Raw genomic sequence first — 26,406 nt, forward strand, 5'->3', positions numbered from 1 at the left:
CAGAGAATTTTACTTCACAAATAATATGCATCATTTAAATCATTATAACTCGTTGTTTTCCATCATTTCAACAGTTTGAACAACTTCAAACAACTAGAACTATGACATGACGATATACTATGCTATCATTCAAAATGTTTCACGTAGAGAAACTCTCGTCGTTCTTGATAGTAAAATACGCATTAGACGCCTATAGAATTTGAAGTTGGAATAGGAGAGGATGCACCAACGTATACCACTCCGTTTGCTTAACAAAACTTCTGTAGCTATGTCATATGATTTATAATAGTTAGTGCGAAAAAAACATTAATGAAAAAATCTACATATTGACATTTTTTGTCAACATAACAATATGCTACTGCCATTGCCACTGCCATAAAAATGTCTCTGAATGTTAGAAAACAAAAAGACATTAAAATCTAGTTTGTTATACGGCTTACTTATTACTCCTTTTTTTAGTTCGATCAAAAAAGTAAAAGAGGAAAAGAGAAAAAGAGATAACAAAGTGACGTAGGAAAAATGGCTTGTCGGCGTTTATTCGTCTAATGTGAAACTACCACCATTACCCTGTTATATCGAAATGGGGATGACAAAGTATAGGAGATAGAAAGAGAAAGATAGATAAGCGAAAAGGTAAGATAGAACGTGAAAGCAGTTTATGGAGAGAAAGCGGAGAAGTCCGGGAAAAGATTCCAGGCGATAGAAAGAAAGATAGAAGATAGGGAGTTGGAAAAAGGTAAGACAAATAGAAAAAGAAATAGATATGGATACAAGAAGAGAAAGACGAAGGAAGAGAGAAAAAAAGAAGGAGAGAGAGAAAGAGAAAGCAAGTCAAGTGGTATAGAGACCACGATGAGGGGTTCCACCGGGGCTGAAGTGGCATTAAGTTGACATACAAAGAGGGATGGGCTTAACGTCTGGTAAAGCTGACGAGCAAACATGCTTTTTGTCCTAGAATGTACGCTCAAGTATAATATGTTAATGTGTCATGAAATATGTCGAGTGCAACAAACGGACGTGCGATTTGTGTATTTCTTCTTGTAACCCTATCATCTTCATAGATTCAAAGAGAATAACCTTGATCAAAAAGATGGACAGCATAGGAATACAAGACGCTATTTCTGTATAAAATTAAGTTCTATATAATTCTACATGCATTTTAATGTGTTACTTTCACAATGATTCGTTCACAACCGTAATTTCACAAATAAGGATTATTTTACATGCAGAGACTGTACTACAAATCAAACTTCTAAAATATATTTATACAACATACGTTCATGTTCGTAAAATAAATAAGAATTGAATATGGATCTAAATATTCAGCATGAATAGCTATTTCGTTTTACACATACACCGAATATCATTACATCGTACATCTTACATTGACATCTTATATAATATTTAACTATTTTATTAAAAAATAATTATTCTTACTATAATTTAAAGTAATCCTCTATAAGACAACACGAAACTGATTTTTAATAATTCTTTTTAATTTACATACGAGTCTCCAATTACACCGTTTCACAGGGAGAATCACGTTAGCGACGCAATTACGGTTTTGTAGCCGCATAGATTTAACGAGGAAGAAACGGCTCAGGATCGCGTTAATCTACGACGGCTAAAGCGCGTGCCAACGATTCCTGCAGCGGCACATGGTAATGCGTTCGAGTGCATAACTCACGGTTCGAGGTTTCTCTGTGTGCTAGCCACAGTAATTGGCACGATATCTACGTACCTCGTGCCAAAGGTGCCTGCTCCAAGAGGATTTGCTATCTTACGGTCTGTCAATCGCACTCCCGTTTGATTTCGGTCAAGCTTCGTTGAGGAGATTTTATGAGGTACTAGGTATTAGTAATTAATGGCATAACAACGAGACAAGATAGAGTCAATCCTAAGTATATACACCAGCAGTCAATAAAAACGCACTAGTCGAATTTACACCATGTAAAAGAATATTTCGTTTCCGTTAATCTTGTTCTATCATAGAAAAAGTACACTTTGTCGTTTCATATATCTTAAATATGACGATTAAACGAGGAAGTCTTAGGCACTTATTACATATTTATTATTTTCTTTCTTTTTAAGTACTTATCCAGAATGTCATCCTCAGACTAAACCCAAACGATAAATATAATAAAAAAAAGATAAGCTTATAAAATATAAAAGTAATAATCCAAACTGTAGAACTTTGAAACTGACAAGCCAGCAATATATTTGGTTTTTAATTCTTATAAATATTACTGTTTTTTTATTATCGATCATTATTAAGATAATAAATTGAGAATCATGTTTCTCCAAAAAGCCGTAATCTGTGCTTGTGGAGATGTATTTTACTTTTAGTATGTATAAATATTTGCAACGTACATTCATATTTCTTCCCCAACGAATAGAATAATATAAAGAAAGATGAATGGAATGAAAGGAAGATGACTTTTTCCTATTGATGTGAAATCGACTGTGGTATTATTGATTACTGGTAGGTATATATACATATTGTTGCATGCCCGTGTACGAACAAGAACAGGATTTATTGATAACTATTTATAGCAATAGACAAATATGTACCTACATACTGATTTGGAATGAAATTCTGATTTGCGTGATATTAATTCTTCTGCGTTTGCAATCTCACGTCTTGTCTTCTCGATTCCTTTCCAAAGATAGACAGACATTGTTATTTACGAACAATTCTCTTCTTTGGATGCTCATATACGTATAATATTCTATTCTCCATCTCCCGTTTGTGAATTCTGCATCGTTGGTCTTTCACAAATTTTATTTTCAATAATCGCAGCAGAAATAATTTAATCAATTTTCATCTGGGAACGTGTTTGTAATTCCATTCGAAAATCGTCACTGATTCGTTTTTTATAGGACACCGAGCATTATTCGAAAAATTTATAAATATTATTTCAAAATCGTGATTTTTACTTTAAAAAGAATCTACGAAGAATAGATATCGTTGCATTACCAGCACTACACTTACCCACGTGACTTGTTTCTCATTCTTATCACATTGATAAAAAATTGAGAGCAAAGATACGAGTTTGCGAGGACGTCAAAAATGTCGATAATGTGCGTACACACATTCATCTTCATACTCTCCAAACTTTTTCTTTCTTATCCATTGGAATTTAAATATTTTTTCTTCAACAAGCAAACCTTTATGAATGTATAAAGGCTATGTTGAATTTTAGTTTCAACGCTCTTGCCAACAAATATTGTTTATAAATTTATTGCTTACATATGTTATGAATCAAAAAACGAAGGGTCAAAAAAGATAACGGAAAATCGAAAGACATCATGATTTTTTTTCCACTCCTCCATTAGAATTATTCAGTAATCTTTGGCATATCGTTAGGCACTCGAGCATTCGAAATGATCGCTTGAAAATTCAGCATTATTCCAGTATAAAAGCAAGGATAAAAGCTGTTAATGGAAACTTTTACGACCCATTGTCTCATTCTCTCTCTTCCTCTCTTTCTCTTGCTCTCTCTCTCTCTCTCTCTCTCTCTCTCTCTCTCTCTCTCTCTCTCTCTCTCTCTCCCTCTTTCTCTTTCTCTCTTTTCCTCTCTATTTTTTGTTCTTCACTTTTCTTTAAAACCACTGAACATAGAATATAACAGCGATCGATAATACTTTCGGAATAATTCGGATGTCGATCATGCAACGTATCGATCGGCTTAACTTCGCAATGGAGTGAAAGAGTGCAGCTCTTACGAGAAAGCTCGTACGTTTCTAATCGAATCTAAAATCATCGAGAAATTCATAGAAATAAAACGAGTGAAAGAACGAAATAACGTTTCCGAGATGCTTGAAAAACGTTGAACGGGGAAAGAATACACCGTTTGATACGGAAATCGGAAGCTCGTCTTAGAAAAGCTCACGCCAAAGGACTTCCACGTTATGTTAGCATAACAATAAATTTAAGAGGAAGAAGAAGACGAACGTTCGCAAATTCACCAACCGTAGCTGCCGATATTTACGATTTTATAGATTGCCTATGGTAGCGTAGCGTAGAAAATCCATTTCGTTGGGTTGTCGTAGAGTATACGGCATAGGTCACAAGATCGTCTCCATCGATCACGCGACGAGCACGAGACGAGCTTCGGCTGAACCATCAACGAATATTACTACTAGCTTCTCCTTGCTTTGTCTTGCTTTTTCCATTTAATACTTTATCTACAAGCTAAACTAATCGCGTATATTGAATTAAAAATAAGTCATTGTATGTAAATATCTATAATTGAAATAAATTCTTTTTTAAGACAATATTAGTAACTTAATAAATATTATATATATATATATTTTAGAGTTTAGAAAAGAAAAGAGTTTGCCGCAAAACTCGGGATAACTTTTAATAAATCATCAGATTTATTAGAAAGCTTCGGCTTAGCCTAAAAAACTTTGATGGAACACGAACAAACGTTTCCCAATGAAACGGATTCTCGTGTGTATTTCGTACTCGATTCCGCAGCGCGTATTGACTCGCACACAAAGAAGAAAGCGTGAATTTCACTTGCTTGTAACTGCGAGCAAGGGCCGCTTTCTCATTCGTTTTCTCTCTTTCTCTCATCCCTTCTCGTTTCCTCTCACGAGTGGTATACACGTATTCACGAGCGCCACTCTCTCGACTACGCCCTCGCGAACTCGTAATTCACCGCAAAAATCGATAGCACCGTAACGAGCTTACGGAAAAAATTGTAGGAAACACCGCAGCCAATTTGCGATTACTTAGCCCGCGGTAACTCGGACCTTCCACAAAACCGAGAAATCTTTGTGGCATTAAGTTGTCACGAACATTCTGGGATACCTTTTTCGAACAATTTCTCTCTCTCTCTCTCTCTCTCTCTCTCTCTCTCTCTCTCTCTCTCTCTCTCTCTCTCTCTGTTTCTCTCTGTTCTATTCTAACACTTCTTTCCGCCCTTTCAGTGTAGAATAACATGCGTTACGTGTTACGATGAACGATCATTCACAAAAGTGAAAGATCATAACAAAATAAAAAAATAGAGAAAAAGAGAGAGAGAAGATGAGATAGAAAAAGAAAAGGAAAAACAAGGGAAATGACCATCCTGACGGCACACATGAAATACAGGTGAGTCAGCGTACCAATGTTGTAACCCACCGACGTTATATAATGTCCCCCGCACCGAGCAAAACTCCAAAACAAACTCCTTTATTCCACAAATATAGGCGGCGTTGTGCGTCGCGCGAAACCACAATCCCCGCACATGTATCAAGCTGTCCGCGACCCGCTCTCTAATTTGCATTTCAACGCTTGCCTCTCGTCCATTATTACCAGCGGAACAGCTTGGTTGAATTTCACAGACGCATCCAGACCCTCCCTGCTTCTCTCTCTCTCCCTCTCTCTCTCTTTCTCTCTCTCCGTTCTGTTTCTCTATCTGATTCACTATCTCTCTTTCTCTCTCACGCGTGCGTACAACGCATACGACCGTCAACGGTGGCTCTTCTCTCCTCCCCGTCTATTCCGTCTATTCTCGCCTTTATATCAACCACCCCAACTACAACTACGTCTTCCTCACCCTCGTAAGATCTTCACCTTTCAACCTCTTCCTCCTCTTTCTCCCGATCTCTCTTCGTCATATACATTCGAGACTATCTAGCCATCTCGCTACCGAAAAATTCGCGGAATCGTATGGAATACTATCAACGACAGGAACCAACCCCGCTTAGTTTACTTCTTTCATCTCTTTTGAAATATCTTTTAGCGAAAATTGCAACTCAGACGCAACCCTCGTCCTCTTCTCCTTTTCCGAAGAAAGTTATTACTGTGTGATATGATTCTTTATATATGACTACAGGAGACATTTCGTAACGATAAACTATAATACAGTGTCCTTCGCTCGATCATTTTCCTAGGCACGCTAACTCTAATCTTTCGAATAAATTGATAACTTTTATAACTTTAAAAGAACATAATTGTGAGTTTCCATACTCCAAGGATAGATGAAAGCGCAACTAAAGTAAGGTACACTGCGAATATTTCTAACTCTTTGCTGAGAATGTAAGACCAACTCGAATGATTTGCGAGACCGCGAGAATGAGTCGGTGTCGCTGTTGGGGTGCTACGAGCTATGGTCTCTTCCTACCCTTGGCACTGTTTTTCGCTCAAAAAGGAGAAAAGCTTCCTAGCGCTTCTCGTGTTGCGAAGCTTTTATTAGACGCAGCCTGCTAGCATGGCAGTGGGTAACGCGAGAAAAAGAATGACGTAGATGGCGGAACGGCAAAGGGGCAATAAGATCACTGAGAGTGTCTCTTTCTATTTCTCTACGAGTACCACTTTCCTTTTTTTGTTTCTTTTCTTTTATTTTCTTTTAGTTACCAACTCTGCTCCATTCCAAAGAGAAATTCCTTTCCTCATTGAATCCTCAAAATATATCCAAAATTGTTTTTTCTTATAATCTTACAATTTCGAAAGAGAAAGAAACGATTTGAAAAATATTCGAGAAAAATGTGGAAGTAATTTTCTTTAATAACAACTAGTAATCCACCGCTAGCTATTTTCTCATACTAGAGAGATAATCGTTTCGGAAAAAGCTCGATTCATCTCTCTTTCTCTTTCTGTACGCTCCCGAGGGATTATTATCTTGTCCGGCTTCGAGCACACAATTTCAGACGGGATAGCTAGCAACCTCATGGCCAACAATTGCCTAACTTACTCTAGATAATCCAAAAAAAATCGGAAACAGCGACTTCACCCCGAAGTCCGAGGTCATAGTCGAGCTTGCAGTAGATAGAACTCACCGGTACCACGATTTGCCTTATTGCAAGAACAAAACCGATTTTATTCTCGCGAGGATCGTAAAAATGCTCTTATACTTCTCGAATATCGATTTGAAAAGAATCGATCTTAATTCTACAAATGCAACAAGTGCGTGATAGAAAAAATGAAATGATAGATTAAGAAATAATTGCTTATTGCAATAATATATTTTAGAATAGATCAACCAAGATATTTCAAATATCTTCGTCGAACTACTGACTGATAATTAAATCAATGATGAAATTCGTGATTGAATAGTAATTATCGTGTTCCCAAAACGTTCGGTCATTACAGTGCTCTGAATAAATATGATCCTTCCGTGCGATATTCTGTATATTCGAAAGGACGATTCCATTCTTAGAAACCATTTCTCGAACCGACCTAACTAGACAGAACTCGTTCAAAAGCATACAACGATGGAAAGATGAACAAAACTTTCTGGTGCGTATAACATAGATGGTAAGAGCAATGAAGTGTCAAGTACAAAGGAACCATCATGTCGTCGACACCTGATTCATAGGCCGAAGGGAGGTGACTTTACGCTCGGAATATCAATCGATGTCGCTTAAAGTGTGCGCGCTTGTAAATTAATTGGCCACCTGTGGATGTGGATGTTACGCCGTACCGTTTTCGTTGTCCGTCGCGTAGATCGGATTCTAATCAGATTAGTTAGCACCCTACGAACCGTAGCTGTCGGATAACACGCGTGCACGCCCATTTTAGCCGACGTTGTACGAGGAAACCTGGACCCAACGTTAACACCATCTTTCCGCGTTGCCGCGATAACTAAGACAAGTCCTCTTTCATATTTTGCTTTTGAATCTTCCGATTATTTTAATAAACATCTCATTCTATTAACGTAGCCACGTTGATTCGTTATGAGATTCAAAAATCGATAATACTTGGAACTCGCGAATTTTTAATAAGAATATCTTCTTAGAATTTCATGTGCTAAGATATTACATCATCCATTGTCTCCCTCCCTCTTTTTTTTACTATGACCCTTCCTCTTCCTTTCAATCTAGCTTACTCTCATTGTGTTCCACATTCACAAAAGACTGTTTTTTCACTTCTTTTCGCCAATACGACATCAGGCCGACAAACGAAGCACCATTGAATGTATCTTTGACGTTCCATGCTTTTTTAGCGAATACACGGTGGCTTCTTACAAAACAAACAACCCTCGACCGACCGCACCGGGGATTCGGCGAAGAAAGCACCATTGGATACGGCGTTGCATACAATTCCGTTCGTTTTATTTCACCAGCCGTGAACTTTTGCTTGGCTCACTCGCCTGGGAATGAAACTCGGTGAAAGAATAAGAAGACACGTTCTTGCTATACCACAAGCGAGGACGGGCATAAGACGATCTTCCAACAGCGATGACGACGATGACAGCATTGCGTGTATCATTGTTATATGAGTCATGACGAACGAGAAGTTGCTATTCTTCTCTACAGATTTTCTTTTACGAGTTGCATGTCATCGTAGTGTCGTCTTTCGAAAGAATATCCTTATAAAAAACGATGTAATCAGAAAGATGAGAGTTAACCGTGTAAAAAACGATGTCATTAGAAAGACGCGAGTTAAATGTATGTATGGTTTCGGAATTACAATATATTAATAAATATAATGTTGTTTTATGCACAATGTGCACCAACTTAGTCTCTTCAATTTCGTAAAAAAATTATATCATTTTTCCATTATATCTGCTTTAATATTTACTTCATACATACATATTTAATAACTAACACAATAATATAATTCATTTATATATGCCTTTTGACCTCGGCTAACTAAAATTATTATCTTAAATGAAAAGGAAAAAGTCTTTGTTTTGACAGCAATGTGAAGCATGCACGTAAAATGTAGAGAAATAGAAATGAAGATTTCAGTCGTTCTACATAAAATGAATGCGGAGTCGCCAATGCCAATCAGAATTATCTCTTCAATCGAGCTATCCTGATTTCTGCAAAGTGGATGCTAGCTAAATTGCAGCGTCGGTTAATTTCAAAGCTCTTCGTATGCCAGACAAGTGCGTACTATACTAATTCCAGTCTCGCAAATTCTCTCTCTCTCTTTCTTCTTCTTGCTAATTTTCCTCCAAGTAGAATAATCTATAATCATCTATATCTAAAAAGAAAGATGCCACGAAAACCTACTTTGAATATTTATGAAAAATTTCATATGGTCTATACGTAAAAGAAAAGAAGATCGAAATTTCCAAGAAACCTTAGATCTACAGTTAGCTAACACCACGTATTCGAAGATGTGTACGTGCCAATTTTTGAACTGTAAGTTCTCTGAAAACATCGTTGTCATGCGATGCACATAAGTATGATGTTTGCACATCCTGAGAAGGACGATTATTGTTCGAAGTAGTGCATCGTTGAGAAACCACAAGGCGCATTCAACGACTAGCGAAACACACAGAAAACAGAAAGATAGAGAAATAGAGAGGGAAGTAGAAACATACCTACGTAGCAAGGCGTTCGGTAACCGCGTATACTCCGAAAACTGGAAAGCTCTGGTCGGCTTACCGGCAAGATAGTACATTTAAGCTACAGACGTTGTCTCAAGCTAACCTCGGGCCAAACGTTCGGAGGCAAGGACGGTCACAAGACCGGCGACCTTTAGTGTAACGTGTCCCCAGAGAGAAAGAAAGAGAGAAAGAGAGAGATGAGAGAGAGAGAGAGAGAGAGAGAGAGAGAAAGAGAGAGAGAGTAGAAGAAAAAGAGGATGAAGGAGAAAGAAAGAGAAAAACGACGAGCTAGAAAAAAGAAAAAGGAAATGGTTTGCTTGCTTGTTGTATGTATATATGTATGTATGTATATATGACTCTATTCGTCCCGCATACGTAACTCCGTCTCCACTTCCCCAGCAATATCAGCACTAGCATCAACATCGAGTGGCTCTTCTCGTGAACCAAGATTTATAACAAACGCAATAAATACGTTTACCATGATCGCAAGTAACAGAAAATTTGGCGATCGATCAAAAAGAAGGCACATTTTGTGGTTGGCCACGAGTGCCGCTGCTCATTGATTCGACGAAATCGTCTGCTCACCGCATCCGAGCGGAACCGAGCAATCTATCGGATGGACGTTGATTGGATAGCTATGTACGCGGTGCAAATTGGCTAACGAAATTTGGCTCGTCTTCGCGAAACCTTTGTCTATACGATACCAAAGAAATTACGAACTGTCCATCGACTTAAAAACTATTCAACGCTCAAATGCGCTTCTTGAGAAAATAGAAAAGATGAAGAGAATAATCCTCGGACTCTTTACCTCTTTTCTTGGATTACGAAAAAAGTCTAAAAGAGGAAAGAAACTTATCCAAGATATTTATATATACAATGTGTTCTATTTAAATTGAACATCTAAATCTTTTTTAAATTAAGTGTTCTAATAAAAATTTAACAAGACAAAATTGAACCGTTCAAAGTAGGGCGATACATGAACATTTTTTTAAAAATCACTGCTTTGAGATATCAATACCATCGGATTTATTTAAATAGAATAGTGTATATTTTTGATACGGTATTATATAATTATATAAAGTTCAAGGAAAATATATAAATGTTCAGTTTTAAATAAGACGCCCTGTATACACACATATATACATACATACATATATATATATAAGTTTACTCCCACGCGAAAATAACAGATGTCACCCAGACTGTTTCCTTCGCGTAACCGCGAGAGAATTATGACACTTCCGCCTTATTTAAGGTACTTCCATACCTTTGCACGTCAACCGCACCCAAAAAGGTCTGTTCCGAACGACCTTCTTCTCCTTTACCTTCTCTACTCTCTGTTGTATATACGAACACTAAGTGTAATAACAATATAGACATTTATAATTCTCAATGTCTAGACCATATAAAAACTAGATAAATAAAAAGATTGGTTTCTGACATTTTTCAATAAAATATTTAACAACAAATACATATGAAATCCGATAACATTACCCTTAATAAAATAACTAATTTGAAAACCAATTCATGGACATATAGACCGGGACAAGATGTTCCAGGTAACAAAAGTAATTTGGACTATTCCCTGTGGCAAATGAGGCACCCTCTGATTAACACACATTGCCTCAATTACATGGGTTAGCGGAGGGAACACGGAATTGCCTGCTATTAACGGTGGCGTGAGGGTGAATAGAGGTACGACATATATCTAATGGATAACACGGCAATGCGTTGAAAGCTATAGAACGTAACTATGTGAACGTTACCGTAAGAAACACGTTGTTCGTATTCATATAGTGTTTGTGTATCATATTACAATTTTGTATAATTTTGTTTGGAAAATTTAAAAAAAAAAAGAACCAAAGAAGAAATCTGATTGAAATGAAATTAAATTTTAACATTTCTATTAAATGTTAGAAAGACAATGAAAAAGTAAAAAAGATAGTACAAAAAGACAATTCTTATTGAGATACCTGTCTTTCGAGTATCCGTTCGTTTTTAACATCCAACTGGTTACAATTGACATGTATAGAGGTACTTCCATTTTAAAATTCTATTCTTGCAGAATTTCAAAAAAAGGAGAAAAATTTCATATCTATTAAAAGTTACGACGAATAAACGCTTTTAACAATTGTGATTGCATAAAACACTTCTAGTGATCATTCCTAAAAACTTAATAATTGTGATTATTTGGTATTCTTTTATACTAATGGCCATAGAGTTCGGAAGCACAGAGCTTTATCACTTTTATATTAAATATAATTAAATAATAATTGGCCAATAAGTGGCAAACAATTTATTAATATAATTTAATTAATTATTGATACCACTATTATTAATACCACTAATTTATTAATATCCCTGGTCATTATATAATTTTTCATTACTTATTATCACAAAGTAATGCTACTCCACGTAAAATCCAATGTTCAGGGAGTTTGTTGGTCTGCAGCCAAAGTGGTGTAATTAAGAGATTGTAAGTCCTTTGTGGCTTCTTATACAGAGGACACTGTTAAATATTATATTAAAATGTAATATTTATATAATTTTATTAAAATGTAATATTAATAGTACATAACTATACTAACTTATTTAAATCTATATACTTTATATTATTCTTACTCTAAAAATATTATTTTGATCAATATATTTATGAAAAGTTTTGCAAAATATATACTTACTTCATATAATTTGGGATCTTTGTCTGGTTTATTATAAAGTGCAAAAATATAAACAACTGGCATATTCACATAGAGAACTTTATTTGCTGATTCACAAAGCATATTATTTCTTCTATCCCATCCAGCACCTTCTAAAATTAGTCCAATCACATACACACCTTCCTAAAAAAAGACAAAAAAAGAAATATATATTCTTAGAAACATTTAAAATGTGAAACTTACATCTGGTGGAATTTTAATATCTTCGGCATAATAACGCATAACAGTATTATGCAAAGTTACGTTATCTAATGCCCAACCCTCGTGAGCACGTGTTACTTCTTGCCTCATAGCAGTCAAAAATCCTATAAAACCAATTACAAATATATTATTGCATTTGATATTTAATTTAAATAAACTACCTTGGGGATTAAAAAATCCAGTCATCCAAAATCTCATAGGTCTACCGGTAAATAACCAAGTAGAAAATTGTTGATTTCGTTCCAATAATTCTGTGAACCAAAAACCAAGAGTCGAAGATTCCCATGATCGAGCTCTCCAAACTTCAGGTATTCTTGCATCGTATATATTATCGAAAGTATCTCTTAATTGCTGTATAGATTTAAATATATATATATATATATATATATATATATATATTTATCTATTTATTTATTTGCGTTATATTATATAAGAATAGAAGATAATATATCACAAATTTTACCTCATTCATAATTATCACACCTTCTATAGCTAGCAATAGATCATTTAACATCGTAATTAACAATACAATGACAAGATTTATTCTATCTATCTCTTGTTTCAAAAAAATGTTCATAGGTTGAGTTATACCCATTATATGTAGTCTTTAAAAATCATAAAACATAATTTAATGTATAGGAGAAAGATATTACTTCACAATATTAATAAAAAAAATAAGACTTTGCAAACCTTTCCCTAACTACATAAAAATCATATGGTGATGGTAATTTTTCCAACATATCTTTTGCTTGTCGAGTTACAACCGTTTCTCGAGATTCACCAGTACCCACACCAGCTTCTTTTGGTTGGATGGATATTATAGTATTTAAGACAGCTTGTGTAGTATTACTTTGATATCTATTTTAACACAAATATATTTATATCAAAATAAGCTTTTTATATATATTTTTATAATCGATTACTAACGTAATATCTGCATTTGAATGAAGTCCATAAACTTGTGGAGGATCTATTGAAGCCATTGAGTCTATTACCCTTAAATAATCAGTAATATTGTTGTAGTTTAATACTGTATAACCTTTATAAAATTCAAAATCTTCAGTAAAAAGTGCATCTGAAAACCACACTTTTGCAAATGTGTTCAATAATCGTTTATCATAATCATCTGTGACTCGACCTCCGTATTGCACTTCACCTATCATATATCTGCAAAAAGTATAAAATATTATTACTACATATTATAATTTGTTAAAATTTTATAAATATACCTAACAGTTTGCCAACTTATACCACGTTTAGGATCAAAATCATTCAAGTGATTATTTATGAACATACAAGATGCTAGCCAATCAGCAGTATTGAATTCATAAGGTATATTCCATCCAAGTGGACCAAACTTACGTCTTTCTTGTACTACAGTATGTAAAAATGAAACTGTATATATTAATGGTATGTATTGAGCAGCATCACATTGATCTAACATTATTTGATTCATTCCACTGTATGTAGCTATTAAACCTGCTTTTACTCCTGTAATAAAAAAATTAATTAAATAATTAAAATATTGTTAATAAGATAAAAAAAAATAAACCTTGTGGTGGCTCATATGTAAACTTGATAGACATTTGTAAAAGAGAAATAGGAAAATATTCATGTGGTTCTGTTGTAATCCATATACGAAAGTCAGGATGAGGAGATTTCATTTCCAAAAGAAAAGTAACCATTTCATTCATATATTCAAGACCTAAATGACAATTTTGACAGAGTACCCAAAAACCCTAAAAAGTTGAATTAAATAGATTCATATTTCACGAAATAATTACTATATAAAATATTTTCAAAACATTTAACGAACATCGGTTAAAGCGCTAGCAAGCAATTTTCGAGCATGCACTTCTTGACCTTGTCCCATCGAAATGCTTTTGCACAAAATTTCCATATTTTTTGCTAATTGTTCAATGCTTGGACTAGGATCTGATCCCATACTCAGAAAACAAATCATGGGTGTATCAGGTCGTGATTCATCATGCATCACATCCAGAAGTGTAATAACTGGTTCTGCATACCGCATACCTAAAGAACTTGCTATGTATTTACGAGATTGCGAAAGAGTTCGATCCATACACCATGCTCTAAAAAGAATCTTTTTTAGAGAGATCATATATTTTTTTAATATAAAATAGAGAATATAAAATAGAGAATATAAAATTACACATATAAAATTACAAAAGCTATATAGATAAATATAAAAACCTTATAACAAGTAAGCGGCGAAACGTATCTAAAGTATTATAACCATCTGGTATAACTTCCTCTTCTGGAGCATCTTTATCAAACCAAAGCTTCCAAAGTTTTTCTGAAGCTGGTACTTGTGTTAATATATAGCGAAACTGTCTCAATTCTGATAGAGCAACTAAATGTAACCATGTTACATCTGTAATCCACTTGCAAGGTTTTGGCTGAACAGTCTTTAAATCTAAAGCAGCACCGCCTTTAATAAAGAATTCAAATTCTTCGTGAGCTATATTTCCACGTTGAAGATCAATTTTCAATGTCATTAATAAACTAAACATATATTTGTGTATTTCATATAAACCCCGAGCTTTGTATCTAAATACTTCAAATGTTAGGTATTCTATAACATGATAAATTCTTTTATGAATAACAGGACTCTTTTCAGATCTGAAACATAACGCACATTTTTACTTTTAATATCTTACATTCTTATACATCGTATCACCCATAAATGAAACTAACCGTGCCATTGAAATATCGAAACGTTCCAAGAACTGTACAAGAGATGTTTGATACATAGAATTAACATGTGACATATCACAGATTAAAAAGTATAAAACACTTCCTCGAGTAGCAATCGGTCTATACTCTTCACGAGCTGCGTTTATTTTAATTTCTGTTTCCCTTGCAATATTTAATTTCTCGTTGACTTCTGCAGCAGTTTGTTTTGTTGTATTTAATACATTCATTAACTCTACATCTTCGATCAAGGGACCCTTTTAATATACTCATTTATTTTAATATTTAGTTATTGTAACATGTAAGCATAAAAATGGATAATGACAAATAAATGCACCTGAACTGTTGTTAATTTATGTAAAAGATTTGTTTCCAATTCAGTAATATTTCTTCTATTAGCAGTTACATCTGCGATTAGCTGTACTCTTTCAGTCTCTAATTCTTCCTCTTCTGTTAAAATAACTCTTCCTAATAATTGATCTTCCAGACCTATCAAAATTATATAATTATTATTCTAAATACAGGTAAGCAACACTTGTAAAGATCTGTCAATATACATAATAATAAAAATTGCACCTTTCATTGTTACAGTAAAATCGATTACTGCAACACGTGCAAACACTTCTGGATTATATGAAGGATTTGGAAACTTTGTTGTAATATAAAGTCTAAAATCTTTGTGAATATCTACTTCCTTATCACCTAATTTGACCTAAAATAAAACAAGAATAAAAAAAATACTGAAATATTAAAATATATAAAGAAAAGCATAACTGTTTTGTTACTTTATATGTAGTTCCTATCTTTATAAAATTTTTTTCTAATAAGTTGTCTAGAACAGGATCTAATTCTTCTGCTACATCTTCTATAAGTAATGGTCTTCCAAGGGACACAGAATCTTCTAAATGGTTTCTAAAGTATTTATGAGATAAGAGTGTTACCTACAAAAAATGCATTATTTAATAATAAGAAAAGTTTATATAAACTTTTATTTTGTATATATGTGCATATATTCAAATAATTATAACAATACCCACTTGTAACTCAAAATCCCTTTCACTGTTTTTAATCCATGTTTTACCTTGTAACTGTGGATCAATTAAAAGTGGATATCTAGTTGCTTTTGTTACAATTATACCATTTTGAATAGATAATTCATCAGTTGGTAAACCTTGCAAATTCCATTCTCCTATCTACACGAAATAACATTTAGTGTTAATATTATATATTCAAATTAAACGCAATAACAAATGTAATATAAATCAACGAATCTTACTGTTGCTGTATCAGTCAGCACATCAACAATGTTTATGGTTTTAGAACATGGAATGTCCTTATCTCGAAGGAAATCAAACCATTTTCGTTGTAACAAAATACGAATTTCTTGATTAAATGGACCACAATATGTAAGGAATCCAGTTAATATTACAACATCTCCAACAAGTCGCTCGATTTCCGATTTAAACAAAGCTACTTGTTCTGTCCACCTTATTCTTTCACCAGCCAATCCATCGATCATAGCAGTTGCTGTATCAGTTTTTGCTTGGCATGCTTCAGCTTGATCAACTATTATCTGGAAAAAAAAAATAAACAATAGACATATATAATTATAGATTAACAGACAGCACATGCTAGCATCGTGTTTACCTGTCTTTCTTTCATCACAGCATCATATTCTTTCTGCACTTGTCTTAAGTCTTCATCTTTTTCTTTTAATAAAGCTTCTGCTTGACGTAAATTTCGATTAGCTCTTTCATACTTTCCTTCTTGTACGGCTAAATTTGCTTTTAATGGAAGTACATCTTTATTTATTCCATAAAAAGCTACCATTGCAATAGTCCACTGTATTAGACCAGCTACATTACCACAGGCCTGTTTTGCAGCTTCATATGTATATAAAGGATAATTTAAATATGGATACATTAAATCTACAATTTCTCCATTAATATTATCCTTAGGAAATTGTTGCAAGTTGTACAAAAATCTAGTATCAGTCATAACCTATATAAATAAATATCAAGGTAACATTATATACAAATAACTATATATCAGAATTATCAGTTATGTACTTTAAATGCTTCAGTCCAAGAGGCTATTAAAAATTGACGTTCTGGATCTGGCTTAACACGTTCTAATTTTTTTCCAAATAAGATCAACACGCAATCCATAATCAAAGTAATTAAATAGGGCGGTTTAGCTAATTTGCGTACCGTAGCAATATCGGATGCTTTTATAGTCTAAAAAATGTATCTTTGTACATATAAATGTTACAATTGAAATAACGATTAACTGCAATAACTTGATATTTTGAATACCTGCAATGCAGCTTCAGCTTCTAATAATGCTGGTTCTGCAGCTTTTAATTTTCTTTCTGCTACTATTTTGTCTGCAGCAATCACCTTCAATAGTGCTTCAGCTTGATTTTTTGTTACCTGCACTGTAGCTTTCACTGTTTCTGCTTCACTCCTTTTTTCATTAACAGTAGCTACTATCTATAAAATAATATGTAACTTTTAACGATTATAAGAAATAAAAGTAGTTTTCTGATAGAAATACATACAGCTTCCACTTGAACGTTCTTTTCAGCAATTTCTTGTAGATTTTTCTCTAATATTTTACGTAATTCATCGACTTGTACAGCAGCGTCAACTAACTTGCTTAAACCATTACTCATACGAACGGCAAGCATATTAATATTATTCAATTTTTGTTCATAAAGGTTTTTATAACCAGTAAGAAATACTAGAAATGATTTTGGTGTGACGTATGTTTGCCGTCGAAACCTTTTTGATATTACAACTAAAGTAATTATTAGGTACATTCAAACTGAATAATAGACAAATGATAAACTGTACATTTGTCATTACCTATTGTAATATTCTATACAAACATCATTAACATCATCTTGAATATCACCCACTACTTGAATTAATTGTTGTTTTACTTCAGGAGTACACTCAATTGCGAATGGATTCAAAACATGGTGACCTACTTGATATAATGCATCTTTTGGCCATTTAGCAAACCAATTCATTGTACAGCCAGATATAAGTGCAGGAAATTTCAGTGCACGTAATCTAAATTTTTCTCCAACCTATATAATATAGAAACAAAATTATAATTTTGTAAAAAAAATTATAATGCTTTATTATACTAAAAAATATATAATAATAAATTATATAATATTATATCGGATATTGGAATTAAAATTAAATTATAAAAAAGAAAATTAATAGCACAAATGTGAAATCTTACTGGAGAAAAACATAAAGCTATGTGCAAATTATCTCGTGCTCGCGTTATAAAATAATCATGGAGATTATCCTGTAGTGGGGGTCTCTTAGGATCATCTTTTCTCATAAGTGGTGTCACTGTTGTATAAATATCATCCAATTCATCCTTAGCAAACAGACCAGCAATCTCGCCTACACTTAAAATATTATTTATATACTCCAGAAAAGCTTCATCTTTGATTTCATTATCAGTAAATATAAATGTCAGTCCTTTGCTAAAAGTACCAGCTTCACGATATAATTTTTTTAAGTCATCCATTAAACTTGTCACAGTATAGATTCTAGAAATATTGTGTTTTTTTATTGATCGCTTATTATATAATTAACAAAAAGATAAAATGATTATAAATTAGAAAGTACTAACCTAGATAAAGTTATTTGAAAAAATGTAAAACCTGCAATGAAGGAAGCTAATCTTGTTAAACTTTGTTTACCAGATCCTCCAACACCAACTAACATTGCATGACTCCTTGGTGATCCAAGTATTCTTGATATCCGTATTAAATGTACAAGAGCATCATGGAATAAAACTAAATCCAGATGTATTCCACGTATGTATTCATTGAACTGTTCCATATTTTGCTTAACTCTGTTTATAACTACTTCATAGCTATAAAATAAATTAATATATCCAAATTAAAATTCAACTGAAATATAAACCATAATCCTTACTCTGTACAAATTAATACATCTATGCACCTTGGTATCTCTTCATAAATTTTTGGTGCTTCAAAGACAAAATCCTCTGGTTCATCTCCTGTTGGTTCTGGTGGATCGCGTAAAAAATTAACAAAATATGTTTCTACATCTTCATAATATTGAAAATCTGTATCCAAAATTTCTTCTGCAGTTTGCTTCAATGCATTATGAAACCATTCCTCATCTTCAGCAGTTATAAATCTATCGGATATTACACGAGTGCACTCGTGATCCCAAAGTTTTAATAACGTTGTAATTGTTTCACATTCAGCCCTTTCAATTTTAAGAATACCTTCCCAAATACGTGATAAATCTCTTAAATTAAAAACATAATGAAATTTTGCTGGTGTAGGCAACATTTTCGTTTTGGTTTTTTGCCATAAAATTCGTGTCAAAGGTACTAATTTCGATATAAAATTCACAATAATTTCAGAAAATCTGGTCAAGCAAAAATATCCTTGACCAATTTTACCTGAATAAAAACAATAAATATTAAATATATGTAAGAAAGAGAAAGATAATGAATATATATAACACGCAATGATATATCATATTTTAAACAATGAAATAAACATAAAACTTACCAAAAATGGCATCCATAGATTTATTAGATGGTAAGGTACAGTTAAAAATATTAAATTGTCGCTTCAACCTTGGTGGTATATCATTTCTACCACCTCCTGGATGGATCATAGCAGCAAGTATCATAATATCTTGTAATGTACTAAAGTCACCAGGTTTGTCCAATGAATAAAATCCTTTGTATTCCATTAATTGACGAACAATTTCATTTGTTATTTGATCACCCCATTCATTTATTTCAGGCATATTTATATCATCTATGAAAACAGTAAGTTTTCGTCCACTAGGAGGTCCATAAGTATTTCCAACTCGCTTTTCAACATAACTTTCAAATACCCGCTAGGGAAACATATTTATTACATTTGCATGTAAATATTATTAATATTTGCATTTAGTATTTTTGTTGTAATTACCTGAACCATGTTGGGTGTAGAAGCTGATGAAAAATTAAAGGACCTTTGAAGATGATATTCAGGATCAAAATTAGACATATAACTTTTAATCATAACTGTTTTTGCAGTACCTTGTTCTCCTATATACAATAATATTTTATTAATTATATTTATTTTATGAAAGATATGTAAAAAATATATTATATACCGATTAATAAAAATATATTATTTTACCGATTAGAAGAACTGCTTTGTCTTGTTTTGCTATTACATCAATTAAAAATAATGTTCTTGTATTATCTACATTAGGAACTAATATTTTATAATATTTCAAGACCTGATCTGAAGGATATTCAAATTCTGGAACCATATCGTTCCAATGTATCCAAGATCCTTGATCAGATACTAAATATTCGAAAATTGTTTCATCTTCCTACAATATATTAATATTAATATATTATTTAATAAATGGAAATAAAAATATTTATACTAACTGCTGTAGTTGGCCAATGACAATGCGATTTATGAGCTATGAGAAATTCTTGTAAAGAATAACGTGCATCAAGTTCTAACACTGCTCCTAAACTCCACATAAGAGAAAATAAGAATAATTTTTCTATATGAGCATTACTTAACACTCCTGAAAATTATAAAACATGAAAAAATGAATGTCAGATATTACAGTGTTATTACATAACACTTGTTTTTGTAAGAACTTACTATCATCGTTTGTAATAAGTAACCCAGTTAATAGATCAGCAGTTTGACGTATGTAAAGTGCTTCCAAAATCGCCATCTTTGCCTGAAGCTTTGTTAAGACAAATTTCAAAGCATCATCATATATTTTATGAAATAGTGTACGTAATATATCCACTTCGTAACTCGAACGCGTCTTTAGCCAGGCCTAAAAATATTAATAATTCACAAAGGGCAAAATCTTGAATTCTAAATAAAGGTCACCTCTAATATATTATGCCATTTTAATACAGATGAACTAAGGAAGACCATTCCCATACGTGATATCGTTGCTGGTGATGCATTATCAACATTATCTGGTTCAAATACTAATTTACTAGTTGAAGACATAATTATGCGATCTCCATTTGCTAAAGTTAAAGTTTTGTTGTCATCTAAAACTGAATTTAAATTTTCGATCCATACTGCATCAACTGGTCCGTCTAACACAATCCATAAATGTTCAGTTTTTTTCATTTGAACAGATCTTCTCCATAATGTCGAAAATATACCATCTGTCCAATCATTCGTTGCAACATCTAATTTACCAAACATTTGTGATGCTGTTATAGCCTAAAATGAATAATGAATCACATATCTCTTTTTAAATTTATAACAAATAATAATGTTAAAACAAGATATATTAGACATACTTTAGGGTTCATTCTAACTTCTTTATGAGGTATACCCATTTGTGTTAGAGCTTTCATTAATGCCCACATACATTGAGTTTTTCCAGTTCCTGTAGGACCAAGCACCATCAGACCATGACGAACTAAAGATGTTTCATAGAGCTAAATATATTAATATATTCATTTATTATATATTCATTCATTAATATATTCATTTATTAATGTATTCATTTATTAACGTGTTAATAATTAACATCTTTGCTACAACAATTGCTTTCTTACTTGAATAGTTTTTAAATTCCATTCAGGATGATTCATTATTCCTAACTCGATTGTAGCATCTTCTATTCCTTTTTGTAATTCTTTATATGTTTGTGTCGTTAATTTGATCCCTGGAAACATATCTTCAATGAGTGATATAAACAGAGGTTCATCTTCATCTACTAATTTCGATAAGTTCATATCTCTGAAAAATAATAATATTGATATAAGTACGTTTATTATATATTTATTATATTTCAGATAATTTATATCATATTTGCAATAAATGGATTATACCGAAGTACTCTCATCAGCGTTGTTTCCTCTGATTCGGTAGGACGTGCACGCTTTTGTGCACCAAGTGTTCGTAAACACGATAAAATGTTTCGCAAACCAAAATCGTAATGCACTTGTTTACTAAGCTGTTCTTCACATAAAGCATATAGCGTAAAAAATTTCCGTGCTAACATAATATTTTGTAAAAAGCCGCAGGCTGCAAGTTTCACGCGCATAATTATCTAAATAGGATAAAGCCAAAATATAAAATATCAAGATTAATAAAGTTTATGCATAAAGTCTAATAAAAATATACAAAATGTTAATTACCTGTCTATCTGGGACCATCATAGCTACACTTCTAAATTGTATTTTTAAATTCTCTGGTAATTCTTGTCGTCCAGCATAGCCTGGATTCATTGTAATAAATATTCCAACTTCGTAATTAAGTTTATATGTATCACCATCACTGTAAATACCATTAACATCAAGGTTTGATTTAAGTATAATTAAATATTGTTTCAATGTTACCTAAAGAGAAAATTTGTTTTTCTTTCCTTTCTTGCATTAAGTATAATTGCTATTTGTTGAGCAGCAACAGAAAGTACAGGTAATTCTATCCGATTGAATTCATCAAAACAACCCCAAATACCTGCTTGTGCCAATCCTTTCATTATTCTACCCAAACCACGAAAATCCATTTGATCAGAACAATTAAATACGACAACGTATTTTCCTAATGCTTTTCCCATATCTTTTGTAGTTTCTGTTTTTCCAGTACCAGCAGGACCTGCTGGTGCACCACCAAAATTCATACCTAATAAATAATAAATAAGCATAATAATAATAGCATATAATATATTATCAATAAAACTTATATTTTTGCAATGTTTACCAACGGCTTGTGCAAGTGTTATATAACATCTATCCGTCAGAGGTGTAATAACGAGTCTTTCGTTACAGCCCAGAAATTCATTTTGGTAGATGAATTCTACATCTGTAATTCTAATCAGAATTTGTTCCTTATCATCATCATAATAAAATCTAGATTGCTTCAACCATTCAAAATCTTGTACACTTCGAATTTTAGAATGATATAACTCGTCAAATATATCTCTGCAATATTTTGTATTTTGTATTTAAAATAGATTATACATTAAAAAAAATAGTAAAGTATACATTTTACATTTTACAATAAAATATTTTATACATTTTCCTATAAAACTATTTGTTTCTTACCTTTGATGTACATGAATTGTAATCAATATCTCATATTTTTTTCTAGTATATGATGTGAGATCCTTTACAGTTACTTCTATTAGAGCATTTAATAAATCTAAAAACCACTCGTTAGTTTTACGCATGATGGTTTTATCTCGTCTTGATGCATTCATTGCCGCTTCAGCATCACGAGTCCATATAACTTGAAGTGCAAGCAATGCAACCTAATTGAATTTTATGTATTAGTAAAAAATATATGTTTGTTCAATAATATTTTATAAAGCTTCATTACTTGCAATACAGAATTATCTATCAATGTTATTAAATCAAAATCAGGAGCATTTAACAAACTCATTCCTTGTGCAATTACAGCAGCAACAGACAATTGATGTACAGACAGTAACATATTTAACCAATTTTCTACACCACCTAAACATACAACTACTTTTTCAAGTACGACTTTCTCTTTTTCGCGAGAATACATTGCTATAATATTTTCATAATCCTTTTCAGAAAATTCCAACTAATGAAAATAAAGATATATTTAATAAATAAAATTCATTATATATTATAAACATTTAATTACCTTTGCAATATTATCAAAGAAACCATCTAAATAATTTTGTATAGCATGACAATCAGCAGCTTGTCCAAGAATTTCCAATAATGTTGGATCAGATATGAAACAAAATCTTGGAAATATAACACGTTTGGTTTCCAGATATCTGTTTGAATAGTATTTTAATATTAAACCATATAATTGTTGTGTTTGTATCATATTTTTTTAATTCTATTAACTCACCCACTAAGAGATTTCTGACAAGATTCTAATTGCTCTAACAAATAAGGTAAGAGTTGACCCATCGTTTCATCTTCTGTACACGTTTCCACTGCATTTAGCTTATCGCGTGCACGGTTCATAACTTTAACCCACGACTTATCAATTGCCTATTTTAATAAATTTGTATATTTTAATATTATTATACTATCATATATATTAATAAATAAAATTGTAAATAAAAGATATTTAACTATTACGATATTTTAAAATATTTTTTATAAACTATCTTTTTCTTAACTATTTGTTATTTTACTTTACATTAAAGCGTTTTGCTTCAGCTGGAAGTTGCTTTGATATATCACCACCTATGAATACAGCTTCTAAATAGGCCCATAAATTCTGTACAGTTAACCACGTGGACAATATTTCTGATGTATTACTTAATTTCCTTTGCCATAATTGAATATCTTTCTTGAAATATGCATTGTATCTATAAAATATATTATATATAAATATCTTTTGTTTAATACAAATATAATGAAATTTATACCGGTTTGCCATTAAAGAACTGATCACCATCAAACTGTCTTCAAGTTGAGATATTATTTCACCTGTTTCGACTCCTTTAAGCAATAACTCTCCTCTTTGTTTAAAATGAGAAAATTGTAAATTTACAACAGCCCAATCAGCAATCACTTGTTTCAGTTTACGCTCTATGTCTGTTTCTTTCACTGCACTAATACATATATCCTAAAATGTAAACATGAATAAAAGCATACATAACGTATAATGACAATGATATTAATCATGAATACTGAATGAATTATAAAATTAATTTAAATCTAATATGTGAAATATACCTCAACATCATCTTTATATTTTAATAAAGGTGCCTCTAAGGCATTTGCTAATGTAAATGCCTCAGATTCTACGTCAAAGAAGAAATGACATAACTTGGACATCCGTTCCCAATGCCGAGCTTTCATAGCTTTATTTGCCATCATTTCAAGTAATGGGCATGTCTCACTAAAATCATCGATTTTTTTCTTTAAATCGATATAAGCAGGCCATTCTCTCATGGCCTTAGGTAATCTCCGACATCTAAAATTAAATAATAATAGAAACATTAATTACACTTATCAAATATTTGTTAAAAATAAATACTTATAAATTTCTCTTTTATTATTCTTTCTTACTTATTTTGAAATTCTGTTAATTCAGCTACAATAGATTCAATGTCAATATCAGACCAAGCTATACTGTAGTAACTATCTATTGTTCGCATAACTTGTGAATATAATGAATATAATTTTTGTAACAAATTTAGTTCTCTTTTTCTGTGTTGTAATTCAGGATACTCTCTTACAGGTATTCCAAACAAAGTTTCACCACTACTATAAGTTTCGTATCTATTCCATAACTCGTCAAAACGTGCTTGAAATGCTGCAACTCTATTATTCAATAATAAGGATGAAATTATGATAATAATTTTTACATAAAATAAAGTACATGATATCTGTAAAATATTAAACAACAAACCTTTCACTAGCTTCTGCAGCTGGTATTCCTTCAACCATAGGGCCCTCTAATTCAAAATCCATATCAAATTGTGCAACATCTTCTATAAGAATTGCAACACCTTGTATTAATTCTGTTTTCAATGGCTCTTGCATCTCACATATAGTTTCTTGAACTTGCTTTGCCTATGTAGATATTTAATTTTTTATTAATTTTAATAATTACGAACTACAATTTACAACATATTTTGCACAGATCACATAAAAGTATGTCTTTTCCAAATTATCATTTAACCATCTATTTAAACTATAGTTTCATTTTACAATTCAGTAATAAAATGTTAGTATACCAATAATATGGAAAAAACATATTTTCATATATTATATATACAGCATGTTTATTCAAAAACTTCCTATGTAAATATCTTGCATTATCTTCTTTTTTTTTGTAGAATAAAAATCTACAATCTATAAAAAGTTTCTATGTGCAAGAGAAAAGTTGATCTTTATATAAATATAAAAGCATCCAAGAAGTAAAAAATAAATAAGATATTTTTATTTCCTTCTTGGAACTGTGAAATTTTGGAATTCAACATTCTTCCCAAAAATGAGTTATTTTCGAAATATTTACATTGGAAATTTTCAAATCTACAGATTGTATATGCATATAACGTGTGTATATATTATAATATCATAATAGGTTCTATACCATATTCAACATATTGTTAAAATCGAAACGCAAACTATCAACTATATCTTGTTCTTCTTTCAATATATCAATATTAAAATATCCCATCAAAGTATAAGTTTCTTCAATTAAAATCAATTCCATATCAAAAGTTATAAAATCATCTCGTATATTACTCAAACATCTCATGGCAATACGTACATCCTCTAAATCTCTTATTGGTCTAAGAAGAATTTTATTTTTTTCATTAATATAGTCACTAATCTTCATCAATCTATTTTTATAGTTAAGGGACAATGTAGATCCTAGTAATTTTTTCCATGAACTTGCTTCTATTGAAAAGGCAAGCTTCAATTTTTCTGTAAATTTAATGAAAATTATAATTAAAATAAAATGTAAATAAATTATCAGTGTAATCATT

At 32.0% G+C, this 26,406-nt stretch overlaps 1 protein-coding gene across 2 annotated transcripts in view; it reads right to left on the bottom strand.

Annotated features, from left to right (window-relative positions):
* Positions 1 to 11,143: 11,143 nt before the first annotated feature.
* The window catches only part of LOC127064703 (dynein axonemal heavy chain 8), a 28,842-nt gene continuing 13,579 nt past the window's right edge, over positions 11,144 to 26,406 (bottom strand). For both annotated transcript variants that reach the window (XM_050996147.1, XM_050996148.1), the window contains 47 exons: positions 26,007 to 26,344; positions 25,320 to 25,483; positions 24,977 to 25,231; positions 24,641 to 24,881; positions 24,331 to 24,530; positions 24,099 to 24,270; positions 23,802 to 23,947; positions 23,586 to 23,724; positions 23,292 to 23,522; positions 23,018 to 23,223; positions 22,674 to 22,894; positions 22,310 to 22,595; positions 22,109 to 22,247; positions 21,800 to 22,020; positions 21,524 to 21,707; positions 21,263 to 21,403; positions 20,835 to 21,182; positions 20,595 to 20,778; positions 20,369 to 20,514; positions 20,109 to 20,307; positions 19,896 to 20,014; positions 19,485 to 19,821; positions 18,901 to 19,372; positions 18,566 to 18,811; positions 18,164 to 18,482; positions 17,776 to 18,002; positions 17,469 to 17,691; positions 17,224 to 17,400; positions 16,978 to 17,145; positions 16,556 to 16,909; positions 16,185 to 16,481; positions 15,946 to 16,101; positions 15,694 to 15,849; positions 15,485 to 15,620; positions 15,246 to 15,397; positions 14,912 to 15,165; positions 14,408 to 14,836; positions 14,010 to 14,286; positions 13,746 to 13,932; positions 13,423 to 13,684; positions 13,121 to 13,360; positions 12,884 to 13,051; positions 12,657 to 12,798; positions 12,355 to 12,544; positions 12,176 to 12,297; positions 11,954 to 12,115; positions 11,144 to 11,781 (listed from right to left, as the gene is read on the bottom strand). In XM_050996147.1, the coding sequence (XP_050852104.1) occupies positions 11,656 to 11,781; positions 11,954 to 12,115; positions 12,176 to 12,297; positions 12,355 to 12,544; positions 12,657 to 12,798; positions 12,884 to 13,051; positions 13,121 to 13,360; positions 13,423 to 13,684; positions 13,746 to 13,932; positions 14,010 to 14,286; positions 14,408 to 14,836; positions 14,912 to 15,165; positions 15,246 to 15,397; positions 15,485 to 15,620; positions 15,694 to 15,849; positions 15,946 to 16,101; positions 16,185 to 16,481; positions 16,556 to 16,909; positions 16,978 to 17,145; positions 17,224 to 17,400; positions 17,469 to 17,691; positions 17,776 to 18,002; positions 18,164 to 18,482; positions 18,566 to 18,811; positions 18,901 to 19,372; positions 19,485 to 19,821; positions 19,896 to 20,014; positions 20,109 to 20,307; positions 20,369 to 20,514; positions 20,595 to 20,778; positions 20,835 to 21,182; positions 21,263 to 21,403; positions 21,524 to 21,707; positions 21,800 to 22,020; positions 22,109 to 22,247; positions 22,310 to 22,595; positions 22,674 to 22,894; positions 23,018 to 23,223; positions 23,292 to 23,522; positions 23,586 to 23,724; positions 23,802 to 23,947; positions 24,099 to 24,270; positions 24,331 to 24,530; positions 24,641 to 24,881; positions 24,977 to 25,231; positions 25,320 to 25,483; positions 26,007 to 26,344 (10,259 nt within the window). In that variant the 3' untranslated portion in view covers positions 11,144 to 11,655. The remainder of the gene's footprint in view (positions 11,782 to 11,953; positions 12,116 to 12,175; positions 12,298 to 12,354; positions 12,545 to 12,656; positions 12,799 to 12,883; positions 13,052 to 13,120; positions 13,361 to 13,422; positions 13,685 to 13,745; positions 13,933 to 14,009; positions 14,287 to 14,407; positions 14,837 to 14,911; positions 15,166 to 15,245; positions 15,398 to 15,484; positions 15,621 to 15,693; positions 15,850 to 15,945; positions 16,102 to 16,184; positions 16,482 to 16,555; positions 16,910 to 16,977; positions 17,146 to 17,223; positions 17,401 to 17,468; positions 17,692 to 17,775; positions 18,003 to 18,163; positions 18,483 to 18,565; positions 18,812 to 18,900; positions 19,373 to 19,484; positions 19,822 to 19,895; positions 20,015 to 20,108; positions 20,308 to 20,368; positions 20,515 to 20,594; positions 20,779 to 20,834; positions 21,183 to 21,262; positions 21,404 to 21,523; positions 21,708 to 21,799; positions 22,021 to 22,108; positions 22,248 to 22,309; positions 22,596 to 22,673; positions 22,895 to 23,017; positions 23,224 to 23,291; positions 23,523 to 23,585; positions 23,725 to 23,801; positions 23,948 to 24,098; positions 24,271 to 24,330; positions 24,531 to 24,640; positions 24,882 to 24,976; positions 25,232 to 25,319; positions 25,484 to 26,006; positions 26,345 to 26,406) is intronic.

The sequence above is a fragment of the Vespula vulgaris genome, chromosome 6 (genome assembly GCF_905475345.1).
Source record: "Vespula vulgaris chromosome 6, iyVesVulg1.1, whole genome shotgun sequence".
In the NCBI taxonomy this organism is placed as follows: Eukaryota; Metazoa; Arthropoda; class Insecta; order Hymenoptera; family Vespidae; genus Vespula; species Vespula vulgaris.